Source organism: Perissodus microlepis, chromosome 12, assembly GCF_051167445.1.
Source record: "Perissodus microlepis isolate ML-2025 ecotype Zambia chromosome 12, ASM5116744v1, whole genome shotgun sequence".
Classification (NCBI taxonomy): Eukaryota; Metazoa; Chordata; class Actinopteri; order Cichliformes; family Cichlidae; genus Perissodus; species Perissodus microlepis.
The window spans coordinates 5523121-5546429 of record NC_140472.1 but is presented as its reverse complement, the minus strand read 5'-3'; the positions used below and the strand labels follow the sequence as shown (position 1 = coordinate 5546429).

At 42.8% G+C, this 23309-nt stretch overlaps 1 protein-coding gene across 1 annotated transcript; it reads left to right on the top strand.

The window, feature by feature from the left end:
• Positions 1 to 979: 979 nt before the first annotated feature.
• znf703 (zinc finger protein 703) lies at positions 980 to 4494 on the top strand. Its single transcript, XM_084946956.1, has 2 exons — positions 980 to 1650; positions 2170 to 4494. Exons 1-2 carry the CDS (start codon positions 1393 to 1395, stop codon positions 3670 to 3672), a joined length of 1761 nt encoding a protein of 586 aa, XP_084803082.1. The 5' UTR covers positions 980 to 1392; the 3' UTR covers positions 3673 to 4494.
• The last annotated feature ends 18815 nt before the right edge of the window (positions 4495 to 23309 follow it).

Below are 23309 nucleotides of genomic sequence, written 5' to 3'. Positions count from 1 at the left end.
TGTCAAACAGTTTTACCTATTTAACCTCAGAAGAAAGGGCTGTTCTGATTTCTCTTTAGCCAGTAATCAGTGACCCATGAAACTACTTTAAACATGCTGACTGTTACAGTGTTGTAATATGTTGGATTATGGATGGGGGAGTTAGAGCCAAGCCATCTGATTGGTAGGAGGTGGCGTTTAAACCGGGATGGAAATCCCCATAAAGCACAGCTCGTTGTTCTTTATAGAAAATGAAATTCAATTACTGGCTTACTAATTTGGCAGCCAAGGAGGGACTCTTTTGCAGTTTTATTTTATAAGCATGTATGAGTTGGAGAAGAGTTCTCAAAGTACCATGCATTTCTCATAATTACAATAGCAACTGTCATTCAACTCTTAACATGCCAGTGTTTTGAGAGGGCGGGGACGTGAATGCACAAAAAAAGATGGAAAGATATCATGTGCTGTCACAGCAAAATACATAAAACTTGAATCATGTGAAGCTGGAAAAATTGAGTTACGTCCAGCAGAGATGGCAGCAGGGCTGTGATAATGCAATAAAGCTATTAACATGCCAGAAATGCCCATGGACAGTAGGTTATTATTATTTTGAATTACACGTACCTTATTCCCATGAATGGCGTTGGGTACATTCAATAGAAAACTACACACGCAGTTAGTTCCCAGCAGTCGGGAGACGTTTGTGTGTGGAAGCACTGTGGATAAAGTTCCTGCTGCTTAAACTGCTCTCAGATCTGTGGTGCAAATATTTTACTGCTACTTTATGTGTAGTTTGCACTGGGCTTATGGAGGTCACTGACACAGATTTCCACCTACATTCCAGCCCTGGGTAAGAGGGTGAGGCCGGGAGACAAACGCCCCTCGCCTCCCTCACCCCACTCCACCCCATCCTCGCTCCGCCCCTGCTTGTAAATGCGGGCACTTATGATTGGACGGCGGCTCCTTGCTTTGAAATCCCTCCCTTCCCGTCTTTAGTATGTGGAAGAAGTGAGGTATTGTGAGGCTGCTGCAGTGGGAGAGAAACACGCACACGGGAGGACTGTCGCACACTCTGTCCGTTGCGGGGATATTCCTTCAACTTACCCGTTATTTTGAAGAGCAGTGACTACTTGTGGTGTTTTTGTTTCCATCTTCTCCAACACTGGATAAGGAATATTTAGGAATAACTGACGGGTAATATTAAAGAGCCCCATAAAGGATGACATTTGGGCGATTTGTTCCTCTGTAGAGCCAGCTTTGGTCCGACACGAAGGACGCGCACAACGCACTGCCCTGTGGATTACTGCACTCTCTTTTTTTAAATGTTCATCACCATGAAATGTGCTTCTAAATGAAAGTGAACCCCGCGTCCACCCGTTACATGCCTCCGTCCCTCTTTGCGCCCCGATCCAGATGAGAGATCTCCCCGGTGGACCTGAACCGCTTTTACGCAGCCAGTCCCCGGAACGCAGCGCCGCCGACGATCCACACCGGACAGGAACGGAGAGACCGTCCGTTCCCACACCCACTCCTTGTCTTTCTCCCTCGGATCCTTCGCGCCAGGCTAAAAGGCTTCCTATCCGGATCGTAAAGATGTTGACGGCGCACAGCGGCCACTTGCTGCACCCGGAGTACCTCCAGCCTCTCACATCCGCGCCTGCCAGTATTGAAGTAAGTGGATAAGAAAAAAAAATTAAGATATGTCTGCGGCACCAGATGTCGTTTTTCTCTTTGTCTTTTTCTTATTCTTCTTAATTTGAATTATTTCTTCTTAAATCCACGGGTGTAGGAGGGCAGGAATGTTATCCGACGAAAATCCCGTCTGCGCCATTTTACGCACGGCAGTTTTTTGGGGCCAAAATGCAAAACACCAGAGTTTATAAATACAAAATGACTGCAACTTATACACTTTTTAAAAAAAATTGCCACTTTAACACCACGTTGTTAATCGTTCCGTTTGTATTTATGGAATGTTTACGATATTTTTCATTTTCTTTTCTTCGTTTTTTCCTAAACTTTGCTTCAACTTTCACCCTCTGACGTCTTTTATTCATTTCACTGTTGAAAAATTAGAATATAATATCTCGGAATTTAATTTTTTTTAATCTGTATGGGTTTTATGGTGTAGTGTTTGATTTGCTTTAAAAAAAAAATCTTTCATCTATTGCTTTTGTTTTTGTTTTTCCTTAGCTGGATGCCAAGAAGAGTCCTTTGGCCCTGCTGGCACAGACCTGCTCTCAAATTGGTAAACCAGACCCCCCCAATTCCTCCAAGTTGGCCTCCCTCTCCTCCGGTAGTCTGGGAGACAAGGAGCCCTCCAGCCGGTCATCCAAGTCCGGAGAACAGCACCAGTCCCTGGAGGACAAATCCAGCTTCAAGCCTTACTCCAAGTCATCAGGCGACTGCCGTAAGGACGTTCTGGTGACGAAGGGGCCTTCAGATAAAGCGTCTTTCAGGGTGCCAAATGGAAACTCCGGTGGTGGTTCATGTCCATCTTTTCCTCCCCATTCACGGTCACCCGGCTCTAGTTCTCCTCCCCTGCACAGTCAGAGCCAGCCCCACAGACAAAGTCATTCCCCTTCCATACAGCCCCCACCACACTCGCAGGCTCCACACGTGGACAGCAAACCTGGGAGCTCAGAGCCAGCCAGCTCGGACAGTAATAGCAACAACGCTGGTAAAAAAGACTCAGATGCAGCTAAGTCAGGCATCGATGGTGCACAGTTAGCCAACTCCAGCCACGTACGGGCCAGCGCCAACTCCAGCAACGCCAGCTCTGCAAGCAGCCCGCGGCCAGAGAGCAAGGCTGACCCACAGGCCTCCTCACAGTCCAGTCTGGGCTCAGGGCACATCGCCCCAGTCTCCCCATTTAAACCAGGACACTCTGTCTTTCCCCTACCCCCTGCTTCTATGGGCTACCATGGCTCCATTGTCGGGGCTTATGCCGGCTACCCGTCCCAGTTTGTCCCTGGCTTGGACCCTACCAAATCTAGTTTGGGTTTAGGACTTTCAGGGAAGCACCCCAGCTCCAGCCCGCTCACTGGAGCCTCACCCCCATCTCTGATGCAGAGTTTATGTCGGGACCCTTACTGTCTGAGTTACCCCAATGCACCCCACCTAGGAGGCAGTAACTGCTCCACCTGCGTCCATGACCCTTCGAGCCTCAAGTCTGGTTTTCCCCTGGTTTACCCCTCACATCACCTTCACTCTCTACACTCTAACTCCTTGTCCTCCAGCACAACCCCCTCTCTTTCCCACCCCCTCTACACGTATGGTTTCATGCTCCCTAATGAACCGCTGCCTCATGCCTGTAACTGGGTGTCTGTTGGGGGTCCCTGTGATAAGCGTTTTGCAACATCAGAGGAGCTGCTGGCCCACTTGCGTACCCACACAGCCCTGCCTGGTATGGTGGACACTAAGTTGTTGTCTGCCTATCCGTCATCGGTTTCATCGACAGCTTCCTGCCATCTCCACTTGCCCCCACCCAGCAGCCCGGGTACCCTGCCCAGTTCCTTCTCCCTCCGTGGCTCCCCTGGCTTGGGTCTGGCACGCTACCACCCCTACAGCAAATCCCACTTGCAAGGAGCCCCAGGACTTCCCATGCCATCCCTGCCCTCCTCCTCAGCCTACTACTCCCCCTATGCCCTCTACAGTCAGAGACTGGGCTCAGCCTCAGCCCTTGGATACCAGTGACATCCAAAACTGCGTTGATGCCCACAGACTGCAGGCACCAGCTTGGGATTCTCCAGAGCAGCACTGAAGATGGATACTCAAGATTGGGGTCATCACCAGTACAGGGCATCATGCCTGTTGGCCTGCCTGCCAGGAACACCACCTGTTAGCCTCAGGATTGCGACTGGTGCTCCAAAGGCAAAAGACTGATGGATCAACTGCAGCAGCAGAGAAAGAACAGACTTTGGTGATCCAAGACGGGTGGGAAGCAGAGCTTAAAAATGATAAACTTGTCTTGATTTTTTTGTTTTTCTCAATATCTCTCTCCTAGATCTTAAAAAGTCTGTATTTATTTTTCACTCAAGCGCTTGGTATTCAACTCTGGGGGGGAAAAGTTTTGCTGTCCAAATGAATTCTAACTGAAAAGGAATGATTTAAGTATACTACCATTATGCCTATCATACACACAAAAAAAAGTTGCACCATAATGAAGATGGATTGTGAGGTTTTATTCTGAGAACCTCTTTTTAAATTTTCTTTCCTTACTGCTGTTTTGTTTTCTTTTTTCCTCATCCTTCACTGCGTTATTCAGACTCTGGAGAATTGCATGTCTTTGAGAATTATCTTGAACAATGCCATTATTTTTATTTGTACATATGCAAAGATGTAATATTTTTTCAAGCTTACATGGGGTCAGCAAGCTACAGTCTCCCAAACAAATGGTGCAGAGATTAAAAAAAACAAACAAACAATATACAAAGAAAAAAAAAAATCAATGATGGCTGTGCTATCCCACCAATAGGAGAAAGTCTTATTTTGTTAAATAAATGATACATGATTGCATTTCAACTTGTTTTTTTCCTCTTTTCTATTCTATATATAGCACCATGAAGTATCCTTTTGTCTCGAGCATCAGAGGACACAGTAAATCTCGCCAGACTGCAGCACTGCACTTATCTAAGCCCATCTATCATACTGGCTCTCACAGCCGCGCTATATGTGGCTGTGTGTAATATTTCATGGCTCATATCAGTTGACAGGGCCGTCCTAAAGAGGCCACGCCGGGTCACATTAGCCCTGTTAGCAAGTCTCTGAAGACTTTCATCCCACCTACTCTTCGATGCCCGCATTGCTTTTGTTGTTGCTGATGCTGCGCTTAATTGCTGATTCTTGTTTGTGAGGCCTGGAAGCAGCCACCTCAGCAAAGAGGACGGCTGTGCCGGGTCACTGGGACTTCAATAATGACCTGAGGGAGACGTCGACCTGGGAGCTCCTCACGCTCTGACGGATTGGCCTGAAACACAAAGGCCAGAGCTGACAATGGGAGGCGGTTAATAGAGAAATATTCATCAATGTGCTGACACCTCCCCTGAGGAGAGCCGGCTCTCTTGCAGGAACCGCAAACATGGAGGCCACTGTCCTGATGCGAAGAGCCATTTTCTGTGCTGTTTGGCTGCTGCCCCGTGGTTTACTGAAGTCAGCATTCTCCACTCAGAGCTGCTGGATGCTAATTTAAAGGGAAGGACTCGGTCTATCTTAAAGCCACACCACTGCCATTAGTGCTTCAGCCCTGATAATGTATCTGTGGCTCCACTCTATTTGGCTGACAGGGCGTAGGTGGCGCAGAGCGCCGAGGCTGCGGTCTCCAAGGTGGCTATTGACCCCGACTCCCAGACTCCTCCACTCTCGCGCTTCATTAGCACTCCAGACAGGGGAGAGGCAAGCACAGGTGTCACTTGACAGGACCATTAACAAAATGGATGACCCTCCCAAACCACATCCAGCCCCTGCCACACCAGCAAGGTCACGGCGCCCTGATCACCACTCTGGATAGCTCTTTGGGACAATACGCCTATTTTTCTCCTTTAGAAACCAGAGCCAGGCACTTGTCTGAGAGAGGACAGACTTACTTTAATGTTCTTGCTTTTCTTATGTCATTTATGAAGTAGTCTAGACAAAATAGGTCAACGATGCAGTGCATTTCTTTTGGAACTTGCAGAGTTGTGGTGCTAGAGATGTAGTGGATTATGTTGCCCCCTAAAGTTGTGCAGGTGAAACACAGGTGAAAAATGAAGCGATCGTCAGTGTTTTCTTGCTTTTGATGCACATCTATGCAGCTGCTGGGATGCTGTTTTACAAACTATGCACAGAGACCTGGTTACACCGGCCTGAATCTGAAGATGATTCAGACTTGGAGGTCACGCAGAGGGGAGAACTTTCAATCTTGTCGGGAGGGTGGTGGAATTAATTCCACTGTTGCCAGTTTACACTCCTTCATCAAATGCCTCACTATTCTCCCTATCCCGGCGCTCATCAATCTCCTACATCTATCTTCTCTCCCCCCCACACACACTCTCACAGCTGAGTCAACACCCACACACTCCATTTATGTCGCCTCCGCAAGACTATGTGTGTGTGGGTGTGTATCCAGCACTGATCTTTTGTTCACAGAGTGCTTACACAAATGTCCCTTTCACCAAAAATGGAGATTTTTTTAAATAAGGGTACAGTTGACGATATTTTTCAGCATAACCAAATATCTCTGTTCTGAAACAAAACAGTGCATGCCTTCATACTCTGAGATATGTGCAGACACGTACACATAAGCTCAAAATGATCATGTATGAATGAGTAATAACTCTTTCTTATGCCTGTCAGCACATGCACATATGTAAATGACTGTAAAAACAACAAAAACAAAAAAGAAAAAAAATATTTAATTTAAATTTCATCACACTAAAAATAATGAAATGAAGCGACTTTGAGAATGTTTTTAAGATTTAAATTTGTAAAAAAAAGAACTGAGTTAATTTATTTCTTCTGAAACACTATCTGACTCTGGTGGGTTGAATGTATCTTTACTGTGGTACTCCACAGTAAAAATATAGCAATTTTCCAAGTAATTTAACCCGTTTTTAAAGTAAATATGACAAATATAAATTTATTCTGTTGAATTTCTGGTCAGCTTAATCTTTGTTGCGCTTGATTAAAAATAATACTTTTCTTGTTTTTCTAAAGATGGTGACTCCGTCCTCCATAGACTCCCATGTAGAAATGTCTGTCTTTACAGCAGATCTGCAGCCTGGTTAACACAAAAAATATTCCAGTTAGTGAACTGGAGCCCATGTTTGTCACATTTGTACCTGTAGGAGTATTTTCATTGGGTCTATCCATATGTCATAGCACTTGCAGTGTGGTATGCACTTTTCAAAAAGTGAAATTATAGTGTTTTATTAGTTTGCTACTTAGGACTAATTAGCAAGTATGTACAGTTTATGGATGCCATTTGCTAACCAAGCTAGCCAGTATTAGTTGAAATCCTAGCACTCCACCCTTTCATCCAAATGAATGAAAGGCGGTCACCTATGGTTGTAAATTAATTGATAAATAGAAAATGTAATTACAATGGCAAGTTTCAAAATGTGTTCTGAAAAAAGAGTCATCGGGGGCCCATGTCCATCTTTTATATACAGTATATGTGGTCTGGGTATATCTTAACTGTTACCCCAAAGGAAGAACTACAACACTTCCCCAAATAATTCAGTATCTTATAAAATAAAACAATTATAAAGTTATTCTGTACCCTCTAAAATCTCTGTACTTCACTTGAAAAATCAATGCTTTGATTTTATAATGATTTCTCAGAAAATGATTTCTTGCTGTAAAGCTGACTGACAACACTGATGTCGCACTTTTTTTTATCCTAACATATGATCAGAGACAGGAGTGGGTACCGGTATCCGGTGCCATGATGGCACCGGTTCTGACATAAACGGTAGTAACCAGACCGAAAAGCAGCGCACATTTCGGTGCTTTATTTCGGTGCTTTTTTTTCCTGAGCTGTGATACACTAGATTCTAGCCAATCATTTTATGTTTCCGAGGATAGTAGGCGGGTCCAGGTACGTACGTTCTTTTAGAGCAGAGCTACAGATTAAAAATGCCCAAGGAGGACCGGTCAAATGTATGGCTGTACTTCACAGCAAAATATGCAAACTCAGCAGCCTGCAACAAGTGCTTTAAGCTGATACTGTGATACTGTCAAAGGAGGTAACACCTCAAATCCGATGAAACACCTGGTGACGCATAGCGTTTTTTTTAAAAGCCGAGAAATGCGCCGTATTTGATAGCTTGCTGCGAGACCTCACTCCGTGCACATCTACTGCGGGTGGGTTGCCAGTTATCGGACCCGGAGCAACATCCCCCAAAAACCCGAAGAATAGAGTCCTGGCCCCTAGCCCTGCCAGTGTAGCAGAAATGATGACGGATGATGATGGCAGCAGCAGCAGCTGTTCTTCTCTGCGTGAGTAGCGTAATGTTGTTCGTGTGTAATTTACGTTGAGTAGGCTAACCACGTTATTACATTAATGCATGTAAGGTGAACTAGCAAACATCATCATAGCTACATGCGGCTGTCTTCTTGTTTGATGGCAGATACTCCCTTCACCCTGGCCAAAAAGGCTAAAATGACCAAAGAAAAAGTGGAAAACAGTTAAACATGAGAGGTTTTTGGATAAAGTTTGTGTTTTTTCCATTGTTTAAGCACTGCTTCCAGCCAAGAGTGATACCATATATGCCCCATAGCTGCAGAAAAGGCTAACATTGTTATCTTTTTACAAAAAAACAGCTGAACATGAGAGGTTTTTGGACAAAGTTGGTGTTCTCCATTCTTTAAGCACCGGTTTGAGCACCGTTTAAGCACCGGCACCGTTTCAAAAGTACCGGTTTGGCACCGGTATCGGATAAAACCTAAACGATACCCATCCCTAGACAGGAGTGAGCCTTGTTACACGTTGTTCTTTAAACTCATACGATATCAAAAAAATGGAAAACAAATGCTGATGTTTTCATTCAGTGTAGAACTGAAAGTGCTTCTAGTCATAAGGACAGCTGTGTTCAGCACAGTAATGTGCAGCAATGAAAGTAATCAGAGTAGTAGTAGTAGGTAGTATCAGCGGAGGTGGTGCTGGAGGGCACTAATATTTTCCTCTCTGTGCGTCAGTGCAGAGTGCCACTGTGAGGTCCTGAGCAGCGACTGACAGGCTCGGTGATTAATGACGACAGGGTGTGGAGCTGCTCTTCAATTAGACGCCAGCTCTACCCCGGCTCACGTCTCTGCTGACAGCCAGGACAGAGAGAGAGAGAGAGAGAGAGAGAGAAGGGTTTTTCAGTCTCTCTCTCTCGTTCTCACTGTGTCTTCAGAACAAAACATTAACCTCAACTCCATGACTACCACCTCTGTGTTTAACATCAGGACACAATACAGAGCCTTCGGCATCCAACAGTGACCGCAGTGTTAAAGCAACCCAGATGGCGTGAACACATCCCTCATCAGGGCCTGTCACACAATCTCTGTTTTATTTCTCCACATAAGCCCTGTGACTGACTCCTCTACATGCCTGTTTCGATTCCGCTCTCATTCACGTCTGCAGCCAGCCATGCTGAAATGCTCTACGTGGAAAAAATAAAAGCCATATTAAAGACTTCCAGGTTGGTTTGCAGGGCGAAAGGTGGTTGGAACAAGTTCCTCCAACACCTCCAAGTGCAATCATGTGCACTTAATCAGAGGAAATAAACCTTTTGACAAATAAAATGCATGTGGACAATACATAAATTTAGTTGGGTGGGTCTTGGCCATCTCTCTTGGAAATTTCATGTGTTTTTGTGGACAATAGCACAAAGACACTGGGCTACGATACAGTCCTGTCTCATAAAAAATGTAATTCCCATTCAAATAAATGGCAGATTTTCCCAATTATAGTCTTAGAACTCCAATTGTAGGACTAAAAGACTAAGACTCCAATTTTTCAGAAGAGGCTTTTCCGGAAGAGAAATCCGTGAAACCTGTTGAAGAATTAAGCAACAAAAGAAGTAACATTAGAAGTGTAATATCCAAGGATACAAGGTTTTTAAAAACCCTATTTAGGACAAAGTCAGGTAACTTTTTAAACACGTTTTGTCAGTTTTGAGTTGGATTCTATTCATGTGGTAGTGATGTCCTGGTCACCACCAAGATTAAATTTAAATGCGATAGTATTTCCAAATAACTGCCTTAATAAATGCCTGGAAGGATTTGAAGATGTCAGCTCAACGTGGGACATGTTTCTAGAAGGACCTTAATTCTTCATTGCATAGATTCAAGACGATGCTAGAAATCCAGCTCAGAGATTTTGCTTCACACCGACATGACAGCATCCGATTTGTCGGCTTCACATCCATGATGTGAAACTCGTCTTCCCCCACATCTCAAATGCACAATACTGGATTGAGTACAGTGAACTTATTGTCATGTTCAAGAAATTATTTTGAGATGATTTGAGCTGTAATTGGATACACGGTGGTCATAAAGACACGGCCAACAACAATACTCACGAGGACTGTGGAGTTTAAATGATGCTCGGTTGGGCTGAAGGGGCTGAAAGTGTGCAAAGAAAGCATCCCCCATAATATTACACCACCAACAACAACCCGAACTGTTCATACCTGGTGTGGTCTTCTGCTTCCTTGGCCCATCAGCTTCTACGGCATATGTTGGTCGTAACCAGTGTTTACTTGAGTTACTGTTGCCTTCCTATCAGCTCAAAGGAGTCTGGCCATTCTCTGACAGCAGCACGGCATTTTTGAGCAGATAAGAGCCACTCAGTGAATATTTTCTCTTTCCCAATAAATCAGCAGTTTTTAAATACTCAGAGTTGCCACATTCAGAGTCACTTAGATCACCTTTCTTATATGTTTATATGTCTAAATGCTTGTCTGTACCCAAAAATTCTTCAATTTTTTAAAGTAATTTTCACATTTACACAGCTAAAGTTTATATAAAACTTTTGAGTTATTGGATGCAAAGTATTAACAGTCAACACAAATGAAATGTAATACATAACTAAAACCTGAACAAATTGTACAAACTTGATCGTTTATACAATTCATTTTGGGGTTGAGTTATTTATTGATTAGTGACTGAGAGAGGCTGTCAGCTCAGCTGTATAGCTGCAGATAGAGAAACAGTGCTCTCGGTTTGATTTCCATCCAGCCCTGACCTTGGAGAGCCTCACTTGGCCTCGACGTGGAAATCTGCCCGGAGCTGCTGCGGTCTACAAAGTTCTCGTGGTGAGAGCGAGCACCGTTAATAGACATACCCTCCCTAACCACCAGTGGAGAAAAGAACGTTTCAATTACAGTACGGTGCTCTGCTAATAGCGCTTGAACCGTGCGTCCAGCTGGATTCCATTTGCCGCCACGCTGGGAGATCGCTGCAAAGATGTCACGGCCGTTCAGAAACGAACGTGCCTTGGCGGAGAGCGAGCAGCTGCTGACAATCAGGATTCATGCTCGGACTGACAACTTGGGTATTCCTTCCACTTTGGGACGGCCTGTGGTCATAATGTGCTCGGTGTCAGCATTGTGGGTCTAATTTCTGTTTTATGTCTCCATTTCATATTTCATGGTCCTTCCTGCTGCTTTCTTTTTTTCTTTCTTTTTTTGCAGGATTAGAATCTTTAATAAGAGGTTAGGTGAACTGGAATTAATTCATCACAAATTGTCTGTGTGAGTGTATGTCTAAATGTGTTTGCAATGGCTGGGTGTGCCAAGGTCTCGCTTCGGTCACTTAACACACACGAGATGTTTGTTAGCTGACTGTCAGTTGAGTTGGACTTCAGCTGCCAGATCCAAACACTGTGTCTGTGTGCATCACTCAGCTGTGTGGTGTTCAGACACCCCTGCAGAAATATGCATTATTCCACCTGTCAACACACTGTAGTATCCAGCTGCACACACACACACACGCACACACACACACACACACACACACACAGGTTTGCTGTATACATTACACATCTGTATATATTACATATCATTTAATACATTTGAGCTATTCTCAGCCTGTGTAACAATGCATTAAAGCTATGAATCATTAGGTATATTGGATGCATAAATAACGGTTATTTAAAGTGGAAATGACAACTGCTAATGAAATCCTTTTGTTTGGGTACTGCTCATGTCCTCTGTGCCAGAGTTGATATCTATCATTGTGAGAATGCTATCTTCCCTTTTGCTAAGAGAGAAGACACCATTCAAGTTTCATTTTCTGTCGGGGACAAAGCAGTCAAAAGACACCGAGGCAGAAGCATAGTATATTATTCAAAAAACAGCTTGTAATCTACTCAAAAACCAAGCGTCTCCTTTATTTGTTATGGGTCAGAATAAAGGAGATGTTTGATTTGGCACAGGTTTTTACAACATGCCCTTCCTCAGAGTGTTTGTTAGGCAAACGTGTGAACCGCTACACTACAAGAAGAGGCTACACCAGAAACCTCCTTGTGATCACTTTGGTCACTATTAGATTCCCCTGACTTGCCAGAAAATATTCGCTAAACAACCCCAAAGCAGTAATGGAAATTGAAATAGAGTAACACAATCCGCTTGGTGTCAAAGTATAAGTTGTGCCTAACTGACACACTTCAAAAGGCTCAACCTTTACTTTGAAGGTGAACAAGAAGGAGTAGTATTTGCCATCAAGTCAGCGACTTCCATACAAACTACAGGTAATTGTAGAATAAAGAACAGCACTGCTTACCTCTTTGCAACCATTTTTACCACATTGATAGTGACTGACATTTAGGCCTTTTTGACTCTAAGGGAAAATGTATGTTCTCCAACAAGTTGTGAGTGGCTGTAAAGGTTGCTGGCAGTCACTGCGAAATTGAGCCCCATTCATGCAGGGGGCTTTAGCAATCAGTGACCCCATGGTAATCACCAGTTGCTAAAGTAAAATATTTTTATGTTATGTTTACATCTGGTTAGCAAGTGTTTGCTGGAGGTTTGCATGCTGTCACTGGAGTGAAATTCATTGCAAAGTGATATATGGGACAACACCAAAACACTTCTTTGATTGCTAGCAGGTTGCCAACAGTTTGCGTGGAGGTTGTCAACTTGTCTGCAAACACTGCTCACCAAGTGGTAGTGAATCTGTAAAGAGTGCGATAGAAACTGGAAGTTGCACCATTTGAAACATGTTGACTTCAGCAGTAAGGCACAACTTTTACTTTAACAATGAACAATCTCTATTGCACCTCTTCAAGGTCCATAACTGCTCAGAATAAATGGCACGTTTTGGAGATAAGTTGGATTCTTCCAGACAACCTACAAGAAGCATCAGCAATCTGCTCGAGACCAAAGCAGTTTTTGGTCCTCTGTTTGAGACACATTTCACTTGGCAATCACTTGTCAACAGTTCAGGAGATAAACATTTCAACTAGCAACCGCACACTGCAAGTGGGTCGCCGACCAGTATCTGGAACTGTGTGAGTGAGGCTTTAATCAGCAAACAAGTGACATAAACTAAGTGGAAAAACTTGAATAGTAATTCATGACAAAATTATGTGTGTGTGGATATGGCAGTCACACTCACTTTCTGCTTCACTTCCCATGTCTCCCTAAGCTGCTGCACTTGAAGCTCTGAGACCCTGGACAGGCCTGGCCCAGTGTGAAACAGGTCCCCTGATTTCTTTACATTAATAAGCTGTTCTGTCCTGCAGATGGACAGAAACCAGATACCCACCCAGCAAAAACTGGAACAAAGATGTTGGAGAGGATGTGCCCAGACATTTGAACACTGAGATTTGGTTAAAATAGTGAAAATTGAAAACCTTTGTCCTGAAGTCATTGAAAAAATGTCTACAAATAGACAACTAAAGTTGGTGAAGAATTTTTTAAACAGAAATCTTTCTGTTGAACACTTCCTCAGATTTGTTGAATTCATCTTATTCTGAGGTAGCAACCACAGCACCATCGTATGTGGGAGTAGGGCTGGGCCATATCATACCATTCACGGTAATACCAGTATAATGTTGGGCAATGATAAGAAAATGAAATATCGCAATAGAATATGGGTAAAACACGCATGCGCAGTGCCTTTGTTTTCATACGCACATGGCGGAAAAAGCATGGTGGCGACGCAGAATGAGAAGGGCGAAAGTGGACCGTTGAATGAAACGGATGAATCAGAATTGGTTTGTGAAAATGCTGCAACTTCAGTGGTGTGGAACTGGTTTAGCTTTCGTCCGTCAGATACACAACAAAGCACTATTTTTGGTAGAGCATGCTAGCGGGCCGTCGTTATTGCCGTGTTGTTTGGAGAATACGGCACACTTAAAATCAATCCTTTGATTTTTCTGAAAATCAACAGTGCCCCTTATAATCCCGTTTGCCTTATGTATGAATTCTGGTTGTGTTTACTGACCTCGAAACGATTTTATGTCGTACACGGCGCTTGAAAATCTGTCAAATGTTTTAGCTTTGCTAAGCTACGAACCCGCACCGCTTGATGGATTGTCGGAGCATTACGGCTATCGTATGCAGGGGCCTCGCGGAGTGATACGTACTGTGCTTCAACATAATATTACCGTATTGCGTGTGTATAAGCTCTTTTTAAGTTTTGTGGATATTATACATGGTTATGCTGAGGATATGTCGGCCAATTTCAGCTGGAAATGCCTTTTGGTTAAACTGTCAGCAAGGAATTTACACTGTTAAATTTTTATATAACTTTAATGCACATAAAAAACAGCTGCTTGTTTAAGTGAAAATACATTGATGGGTTTTTTTTTTTTGCACTAATAAAGTTGTGGAGTTGTAAAGTATTTTGTCTAGTGTCAATTACGTCGTCAGTTATTTCGTTATCGCAAATTTTCAAATGTATATCGTGATAAATATTTTTGGTCATATCGCCCTGCTCTATGTGGGAACTCACTCAGCTCACCATGCAACACCGAATGAGACAAAACTCTATAAGAGTTACACTTACAGCCAGGTATGGAATAAACACCTTTATATGTATTAAAAAATGCTGTTGGGTAGTAGGACTTCTGAAGCTGCACCTAGCTGTGATTTAGATGTACACTAAACTGTCACATTTAGCAGTTTAGCTGAAATCAGGCTAAAAGTTTGCCTGATTTCAGCTTTGAGACTTATATGTACATTTAAGGCATGTTTTTAGACCTCTAATAAAACTGCTCAATGGTTAAACATCAAGTGGTGAATGGTCAAAATGAGGTTGAATTCAGGTCACTGCAATAGCCTGAAAAGACAACTCTTCTCCACTCACCATTGAACCAAATTGTGACAACAGACAGTATTAAAAAGTGGATACAGCTTCTGGGTCTGAAAAGTGAAACCAAAGCAGAAGGGACTTAACCCCGTATTATTTTTAAAGGCCGGCAGGCAGTGACTCATGCAGTTGCAAAAATACGTTCAGTTGTGAAGTATTCTGTGGGGAAATCAGCCCTCGGCTCCTTTGCTCTTTCACCTCAGTAAACACTTTCCTGACAACTTTATGGTCTCTGTCGCTAGCATCGGGTCAAACTGAATAAAACATGAAGTTTGTTTTGTGAAATGTTGATCATTATTGGGGCGTCACGGTCCGGGTGTGCGGATGGAATTTTCCGTCAGGCTCCTGAGTCTACGCCGGGCCATCTCCTCCTCTGCAGTTCCACACACCTGGAGCTGATCGCAGCCAATCGGGTCAGAGTGATTTTAGCCGCACGTTGACGTTCATTCACCACCAGCTCGTCATCAACTCATGTTGGTAGCGGCACACATGCTTCAAGCTCTCTTTGTGAATACTCCGCTTACCTTGTTTTCTTGTGCCACAGTTCCTGGACTCACCACGACTCAAATCTCAAGCCTAAGCTCGTCTTTCCGATTCAGGATACCTTACCGACATCTTCAGTGGAAATCACTCAGTGCCTTGTCTGCCCTCCTGCCACCGCATACCATCAGGTACCTCCGGGAACTCAGGTCAGCCATCCCTACATCATCCTGCTCACTCCGGAGTCACGTCACCCCTCCTCTCAGCGCTTACTCTCTCCACCTGCAAGTAATAAAACCATGCATTATACTCACCATCTTGATTGCGCTTCTCCACTACCTCCCTAATTCAGTTGTCCTCTCTCCTCAGTGTGACTGCTTAACCGCCACATTCCAGTCTACACCTCCGGCCCAATTCCCCTCCTCTCAATCCACGTCCACCTAGCCACGTTAACTAGGCCTCGCAACTCAAGTTCTGTGTTTTATTGCCTCTGCCCTTATCACATTTGAAGTTTTGTGTTTAACCAATAAACATTGCAATAATTTCTGCTGTCTGTGTTCTGGGTTCCTGCACTTGAGTCCAGTTTTGTGACATTTTGTAACGACTTCTCAATCGCAAGTCACTAGCAAGTCAGTGACTTGTCTGGTTGGTTGGCTAATGAGTGGCCTACCAGGTATAACCCAGAAAAACAACCTCGATGGGTGCCTGGTGCTTTGGAGGTAAAAGATGCATTCTGATTTTGTCTCACTGGGACATAACTGACGCAAAATTACACAAAACACAGCAAGTTATGCAATTTCAAACTCTATTTTTAGAAAATGAAAAGTAAATTCAGGTTTTTTTAATAGCCACTTGCCTTTGTGTTGTGTTTAAAGATGGACCTGTTCGTTTCAACCTGTCAGTGCTCAGATCATCTCCAGTCACACGCTGTGCGTCACACTTCCACATCACGTGTCACTGTATTTATTTTTTTACTTGTGACAAATCTTTACACACGATGGTTTGTGTTAGCAGCTGTACGCCATCCATGACTTCTCTGTGTTTGATTTAGCAGGACTCTAACAGTGTCAGAGTGTGCGCTCGCATACACAAGTTTATATAAGCAGAGGCCTTGCGGTTTGTTGAGTGAGGGTGAAAAAAACCCAAACTGTTTTCCACAGGGCAGCGTGATTATTTTTACTTTTTTCAGAGGACCCTTTTTTGATGTAAGAGACCCCTCCCTCACTTCTACAATCCCTCCCCTACCTTCCCCTCTTCTAATAGTAAGCTATCCACATGCCTATGACTGCGCTTGGGGCAAAAAAATAAGAAAGAAAACGGGATGGGGTATGGGAGGGGAGGGAGAGCCGGAGAGAGGGCGGTAAGGGAAACAGAGCTGATTATCCAAATACAGTCATTAAAGGGGAAATGTGTTTTTCAAGCTGTCAAGATGATTAATGGGCAAGAGCAGATCCTCACAAATGCTCTTGTTTAGTCTAACTGGCAGACACGATCCTGCCCATTGATTTATGGCAGGCCTGCTGTGTGAGACCATAGTGAGGTTAGAGGGTGTATGTGCTTAAGTTGCAGTGTATATGAGTTTGTGCGGGTATTTGTGTGCACGCACATATGCATATGTGTGGTGGCTGTAGAGGGAGAAAAGGGTGTTTTTGGTCCATATGGCCAGAGGAGCAAGAAGGGATCAGAGAACACAGGAGAGCAGTGAGCAAATTCACCTCATCAGATTTCGCCCTGTGCACTGACGAATCAACACAAAACAGAGAAGGCGAGCTGAGGAGGTTGTTGTTTTTTTTTAATCTACATTAGGGCTTCATGATTGAACATCAACAGCAGGATTGATGTTACACCCAGAACGAATCAAACAGCTGTCCAGAAGTACTTAGACTTTCATCTGTCACTTGCCAATATCCCTACCCACAGATGAGACTTGAACAGAATAAGAAATATTTCTCCCATTGCTCTGCTGTAACCGATTTTATCTGATGTTTCTTTGCTCTGCGTTGTTGATAACATTACCTAACAGAGTCTGAGTCAGTCAGAATTAAGAGGACAGTGGCCTGACATGTTTTTAATACAGATATTTGCTTTCTAGCTGAGAAATACACAAGAATATCAATACTACTGTCATTTACTATATCTGTGGCATGAATGTGAAGGTAGAGCCAGCAACGTTTGCTAGGAGTTTGATGAGAAAATAGAAACAGGATTTCCTGGAACTATGAGTAAGCAGCTTGCTACTTTTAGGGCATTTATGAACATGTCTAGATATTATCTGTTTGTTGTATGTAACAGATCTTAAGTGACCTTGAACTATGACAAAATAGCACGCAACCAAAATGTGCGAATCAAGAACGCAGCCTCTTATTTCAAGCGGGGTAAAGAACATGCAACACCCTTAAGCCAGTGCAGAAGTACGAAAAACTGTACTTCTTTAAATGGCTGGCTACAAAATCTTGTCAGAATATTTAATTTTACATTGAAAATCAACAGTTTGAAGCCTGGAATAAAAACAATTTGGGCCTCTATGGCTAATTTTTCCCTTTGGTGCAGGTGATAAATAGCTTGTAGAGTTTTAGCAAATTTAATGTTTAATATTGTATTAGGACTGTTCTTTTGTTCAGTTTTTCTCGCAAATAGGCCTACGTTTTCTTATTATATTATTTTTCAATATTCAAATTAAGAATCTTTGTTAATTACATTGATTCGGAGGTGCAACTTGCCAGTGTTGCCAACTTAGTGACTTTGTCGCTATATTTAGCAAGTTTTCAGACCCTCTTAGCGACTTTTTTTCTAAAAAGCGACTAGTGACAAATCTGGCGACTTTTTCTGGTGTTATTGGAGACTTATTTATGACGACTTTTTGATGTGAAAGCGTATATCGCTCTTACTCTCAACAAGCAGCGGTGCTGCTGTGGGCACCTCGGCCGTTCCAAAGCGCTCACGGGTGGGGGATAGTCCTCCCCGCTGCTATCAGGGCAGGAGATGTTCACACCTATGCGTTCAAACGGCAAATAAATCGCGCATGAGCGAAGCCGCTGCTCCCGCACTGACTGTAACGCAGTCGGTTCTTCTTTTACTGTTGTTGCTGTTTTGTGGATCACAAGGTTTAAAACTACTTATAAACAAACACACACACACACACACACACAAAGTAACTCCACCAGAGTGCCAATCTTGGGTCACTTTTGCCGGTCCAAGCCCGGATAAAGGAGCAGGGTTGGAATTGTGACATTAAAAAAAACAATAATTGCTAAAAGAAATTTAATTTGTAGTTCTAAATAAACTCTAAATGCATTTACGATGTTTTTTACTGACTTTATGTCTCTTCCACGATGTTATTTCTCTCTCCAACAACGCAGGTTACAATTACATTAGACTGACCAATTATGCAAATTAGGCGATGATGTCATTTAGTGACTTCTAGCGACTTTTAGGACAACCAATAGCGATTTACCTTACTGAGGAGTTGGCAACACTGCAATTTGCTAGCTAGCCAACTGTAGCACTAATTTGCTAGCTAACCAGTACCTTGAGGCGACTGTTGTTGTGATTTGGCGCTATGTAAATGAAATTGAATTGAATTAACTGAGATTTCCCCATCATTTTGGCCAAACAAGGTAATGTCAAATGGCCAAAACAGGTCAAAATGCCAAATATAATGTGAAAAAAAAATACTAGCAACAATTCAATTCAATTCAATTCAATTTTATTTATATAGCGCCAAAATCACAACAAAAGTCACCTCAAGGCGCTTCACAGAGGAAAACCCAACAATCATATGACCCCCTATGAGCAAGCACTTTGGCGACAGTGGGAAGAAAAAACTCCCTTTTAACAGGAAGAAACCTCCGGCAGAACCAGGCTCAGGGAGGGGCGGCCATCTGCTGTGACCGGTTGGGGTGAGAGAAGGAAGACAGGATAAAGACATGCTGTGGAAGAGAGACAGAGATTAATAACAGATATGATTCAATGCAGAAAGGTCTATTTACACAGAGTGAGTGAGAAAGGTGACTGGAAAGGAAAAACTCAATGCATCATGGGAATCCCCGGCAGCCTACGTCTATTGCAGCATAACTAAGGGAGGATTCAGGGTCACCTGGTCCAGCCCTAACTATATGCTTTAGCAAAAAGGAAAGTTTTAAGCCTAATCTTAAAAGTAGAGATAGTGTCTGTCTCCCAAATCCAAACTGGAAGCTGGTTCCACAGAAGAGGGGCCTGAAAACTGAAGGCTCTGCCTCCCATTCTACTTTTAAATATTCTAGGAACAACAAGTAAGCCTGCAGTGCGAGAGCGAAGTGCTCTAATAGGGTGATATGGTACTACAAAGTCGTTAAGATAAGATGGGGCCTGATTATTTAAGACCTTGTATGTGAGGAGCAGGATTTTGAATTCAATTCTGGACTTAACAGGAAGCCAATGAAGGGAAGCCAAAACAGGAGAAATATGCTCTCTCTTTCTAGTCCCTGTCAGGACTCTTGCTGCAGCATTTTGGATTAACTGAAGGCTTTTCGGCGAGTTTTTTGGACATCCTGATAATAATGAATTACAGTAGTCCAGCCTGGAAGTAATAAATGCATGAACTAGTTTTTCAGCGTCACTCTGAGACAGGATATTTCTAACTTTAGAGATGTTGCGCAAATGGAAGAAAGCAGTCTTACATATTTGTTTAATATGTGCGTTGAAGGACATGTCCTGGTCAAAAATGACTCCAAGGTTCCTCACAGCGTTACTGGAGGCCAAGGTAATGCCATCCAGAGTAAGAATCTGGTTAGATACCATATTTCTAAGATTTTCAGGGCCGAGTACAATAACCTCAGTTTGATCTGAATTAAGAAGCAGAAAGTTAGCGGCCATCCAGGTCTTTATGTCTTTAAGACATTCCTGCAGTTTAACTAATTGGTGTGTGTTATCTGGCTTCATAGATAGATAGAGCTGGGTGTCATCGGCATAGCAGTGAAAATTTATGCTATGTCTTCTAATGATGCTGCCTAGGGGAAGCATGTATAATGTAAACAGAATTGGTCCTAGCACTGAACCCTGTGGAACTCCATAATTAACCTCAGTGTGTGAAGAGGACTCTCCATTTACATGTACAAATTGGAGTCTATTAGATAAATATGCTACAAACCACTGCAGCACAGTACCTGTAATATCTACAGCATGTTCTAATTGCGCTAATAGGATATTATGGTCAACAGTATCGAATGCTGTACTGAGGTCTAGCAGGACAAGCACAGAGATGAGTCCACTGTCAGAGGCCATAAGAAGATCATTTGTAACCTTCACTAAAGCTGTTTCTGTGCTGTGATGAGCTCTGAAACCTGACTGAAACTCTTCAACTAAGCCATTCCTCTGCAGATGATCTGTTAGCAACATAACTTGGTATAGAATATGGCATGCTAATTATATCTCATGTCCTTGTAGCAGGCAGTCTAGAAGCTTAGCTTAGCAATTAGCACTGACCCAGGAAACTGGGAATTAGGTAGACTCGCTCTATCTGCAGGGGACAGAAAGTGACAGTTTGTTCTGTATGAGCTACACAAACACCATGTAACCTGTTAAATTTAGAGCTGCTGATAGCAGACAAAGCTAGACTACCCGTTTCCCCTTGTTTTATGTACCAGCATCTGAGCTAACTAACCAACCTCAGACTATAACCTTTAAACAGTGTAAAGAAAACAAGTCTGCATCTGTCTTCTCACTCAACTTTCAGCAAAGTAGAATAATGTGTGAAACTTTTCCTAAGCTGAAAGAAAGAGTGGTTGCTGCAGGAATAGCACTGGATATAAGGGCGTCGATTCTAGCTCAAGTGAGCAGACAGGCTGAGTGAAGTTTTAATTTCTGTGGAATTTCCTGTCTCTTAATGACAACCAAAAACATTCAGTCCGAGCTTAACAAACTTTCCTTCACTTGCCCAAACCCGTTAGCTGACATTTTTCACCTGACTAACAAAATGACGTGTCTGCTGTTGCTGGTAGCAGTGCATAGTATTCCCATGAGTTGTCAGGGGAAATATGTATCTGACAAAAGATACTGTGTTACCATATTTTTTTTCCTGTCCACACTCTTGTACTGGATGGTTTACAAGTTTTCCACTTAGTTTATGTCACGTCGTCCATTCCAAGTCTCATTTAAAAACCAAACCTTATTTATGCAAATGGTTATAGACCCCACATGGATTACATCTAATATTCATTAATGAAATGTTTCACATGTTGGTTTGAATTCTTGCTTTTAGATTAAACCTCATGGTTTAAGGACATATTATTGTTCTTATTTTTCTAGGTATGAATTAAATTAATTTCTGAGAATACTTATCTGGCAAAGAAAGGCATGCACATAGAAACCGAAACTTCACTGATAATGTTTTTCACAGAAAAATATCAGGATCACATATCAGGATCTCCCACATTCTCTCTCTGGCTTCTGAAAACAAGAAAAGAAATGTGTCTTTTCTAACAAAAACTTTTCTAGGAATGATTCATGTTAATTTCTGAGAGTACCTGGGAAAGAAAGGCACATCCAGTACAAAGAAACCAAAACTTCACTGTGGAAATGTTTTTCAAGGAAATAGGTATCAGCATGTCCCACATTGTTTCTCTGACAAGTAAAAAACAAGAAAAAAAAGTATCTTTAAAAAAATGAATGTGAATTCATTCTTGTGTTTCCTGCCACAAGTTGGTGTTGCTCTCCAGTGCTCCAGAAAAAAATAACTCAGTTCCGTTAAACATGGTACATAAAAAAGGTTTAAGTTTTTTTGCTTTTAGTATCTTGTTGCTGCTGCAACAAAGTCATAAATGATGTTTCCGCTCATTGCATCGGAATAAATGAGGCCTTCAAGGGATTTCAAAACAAACTCCATGAATTTATTACAAATACTTACTGACCCAGCTCTGATGGAAAGTCCCAGCACACTTGTCCCCTGAAGGTGAATACGTCACTGCTTAGCGGTGCAGGCTGGTCCAGATGGATGGCTAGCAGCTGTTGGCCTACAACCTCTTGCCTCAGCACAACCATTAGGCCTATCTGTCTGCAATTTCCTCATTCTTCCTCAGTTCCCTCTGAAGTCCACTGTGATCGCTTTCCCACACCCCCACAGCTCAGCTACGCACCACACTGTACGTACACTGCAGCATCGTTTGCCCTGAGCAGAGTCGAGCACATTCACAGGACCAATTACCCTGTCCACCCACACATTCACGCACACACACAGGCACGCATGCACACAATAGCACACAAGACCTCTAATAAATTTCACCATGAAGCAAAAGCAGAGAGACACCCATGAGGAGGATGTTAAAAGGAAAAATTTAAAACCAGGGGAAGATTAATGTAGCCCTGCAGAGAGGGGGCCAATTGTGTAATATTGTGTCAGGACATCCTCTGAGTCTCTGAAGCACCACAAAGAGCCGGATATCCCAAACTTTCACACGATAATAGGTACAGATGGTGCTGAGAGGAGGGAAAAGGAAAGGAGGATGAAGATGGATCTTCAAATCTTTAAAGGTAAATCACAACTTATTGGTGTCAAGACATTTGTGTTAGCTTCCAAATAGACCAAAGAGGATGCAACAGATGGGTGGGATTTGCTATAATAAATATCATAATAACACCAATGAGTGGCATTTATTTATGTGACAAAAAGGTGACTTCTTGTAACAAACCCACAGAAAATTAGCTGCTTCCCAGCTGCTGTTGATCTACAGCAACTTCAAATTCATTGTTTCCTGACTGTCAACTTCACTGTTCTGTCTCACCACCATCATCGGGCACAGCAGGCAGCTGTTTTCAGGAGAAAAAAATGAGAGAGAGAATATTTAGCTGTTGCAGAATCCAATATTTTTTTCATAGGTTATAACAGAAAAACTGAGACTGAAAAGAGCCTGGACTTGTATCAACAGGAGGCTCAAAAGTACATTTAGAAGGTTGGGACAATTTAATTTCATTCAATTCAATTCAATTATATTCATATCGAACCGAATCACAACAACAGTTGCCTCAAGGTGCTTTATATTGTCAACTAAAGGCCCCAGAGTAATACAGATAAAACTCCCACAATCAGACAACTCCCT

Bases quoted from the DNA above. Each gene is read 5' to 3' on its own strand.
- znf703 (XM_084946956.1), top strand. From the start codon at position 1,393: ATGAGAGATCTCCCCGGTGGACCTGAACCGCTTTTACGCAGCCAGTCC. The intron at 1,651-2,169 runs GTAAGTGGATAA...GTTTTTCCTTAG, and splicing joins CCGCGCCTGCCAGTATTGAA to CTGGATGCCAAGAAGAGTCC.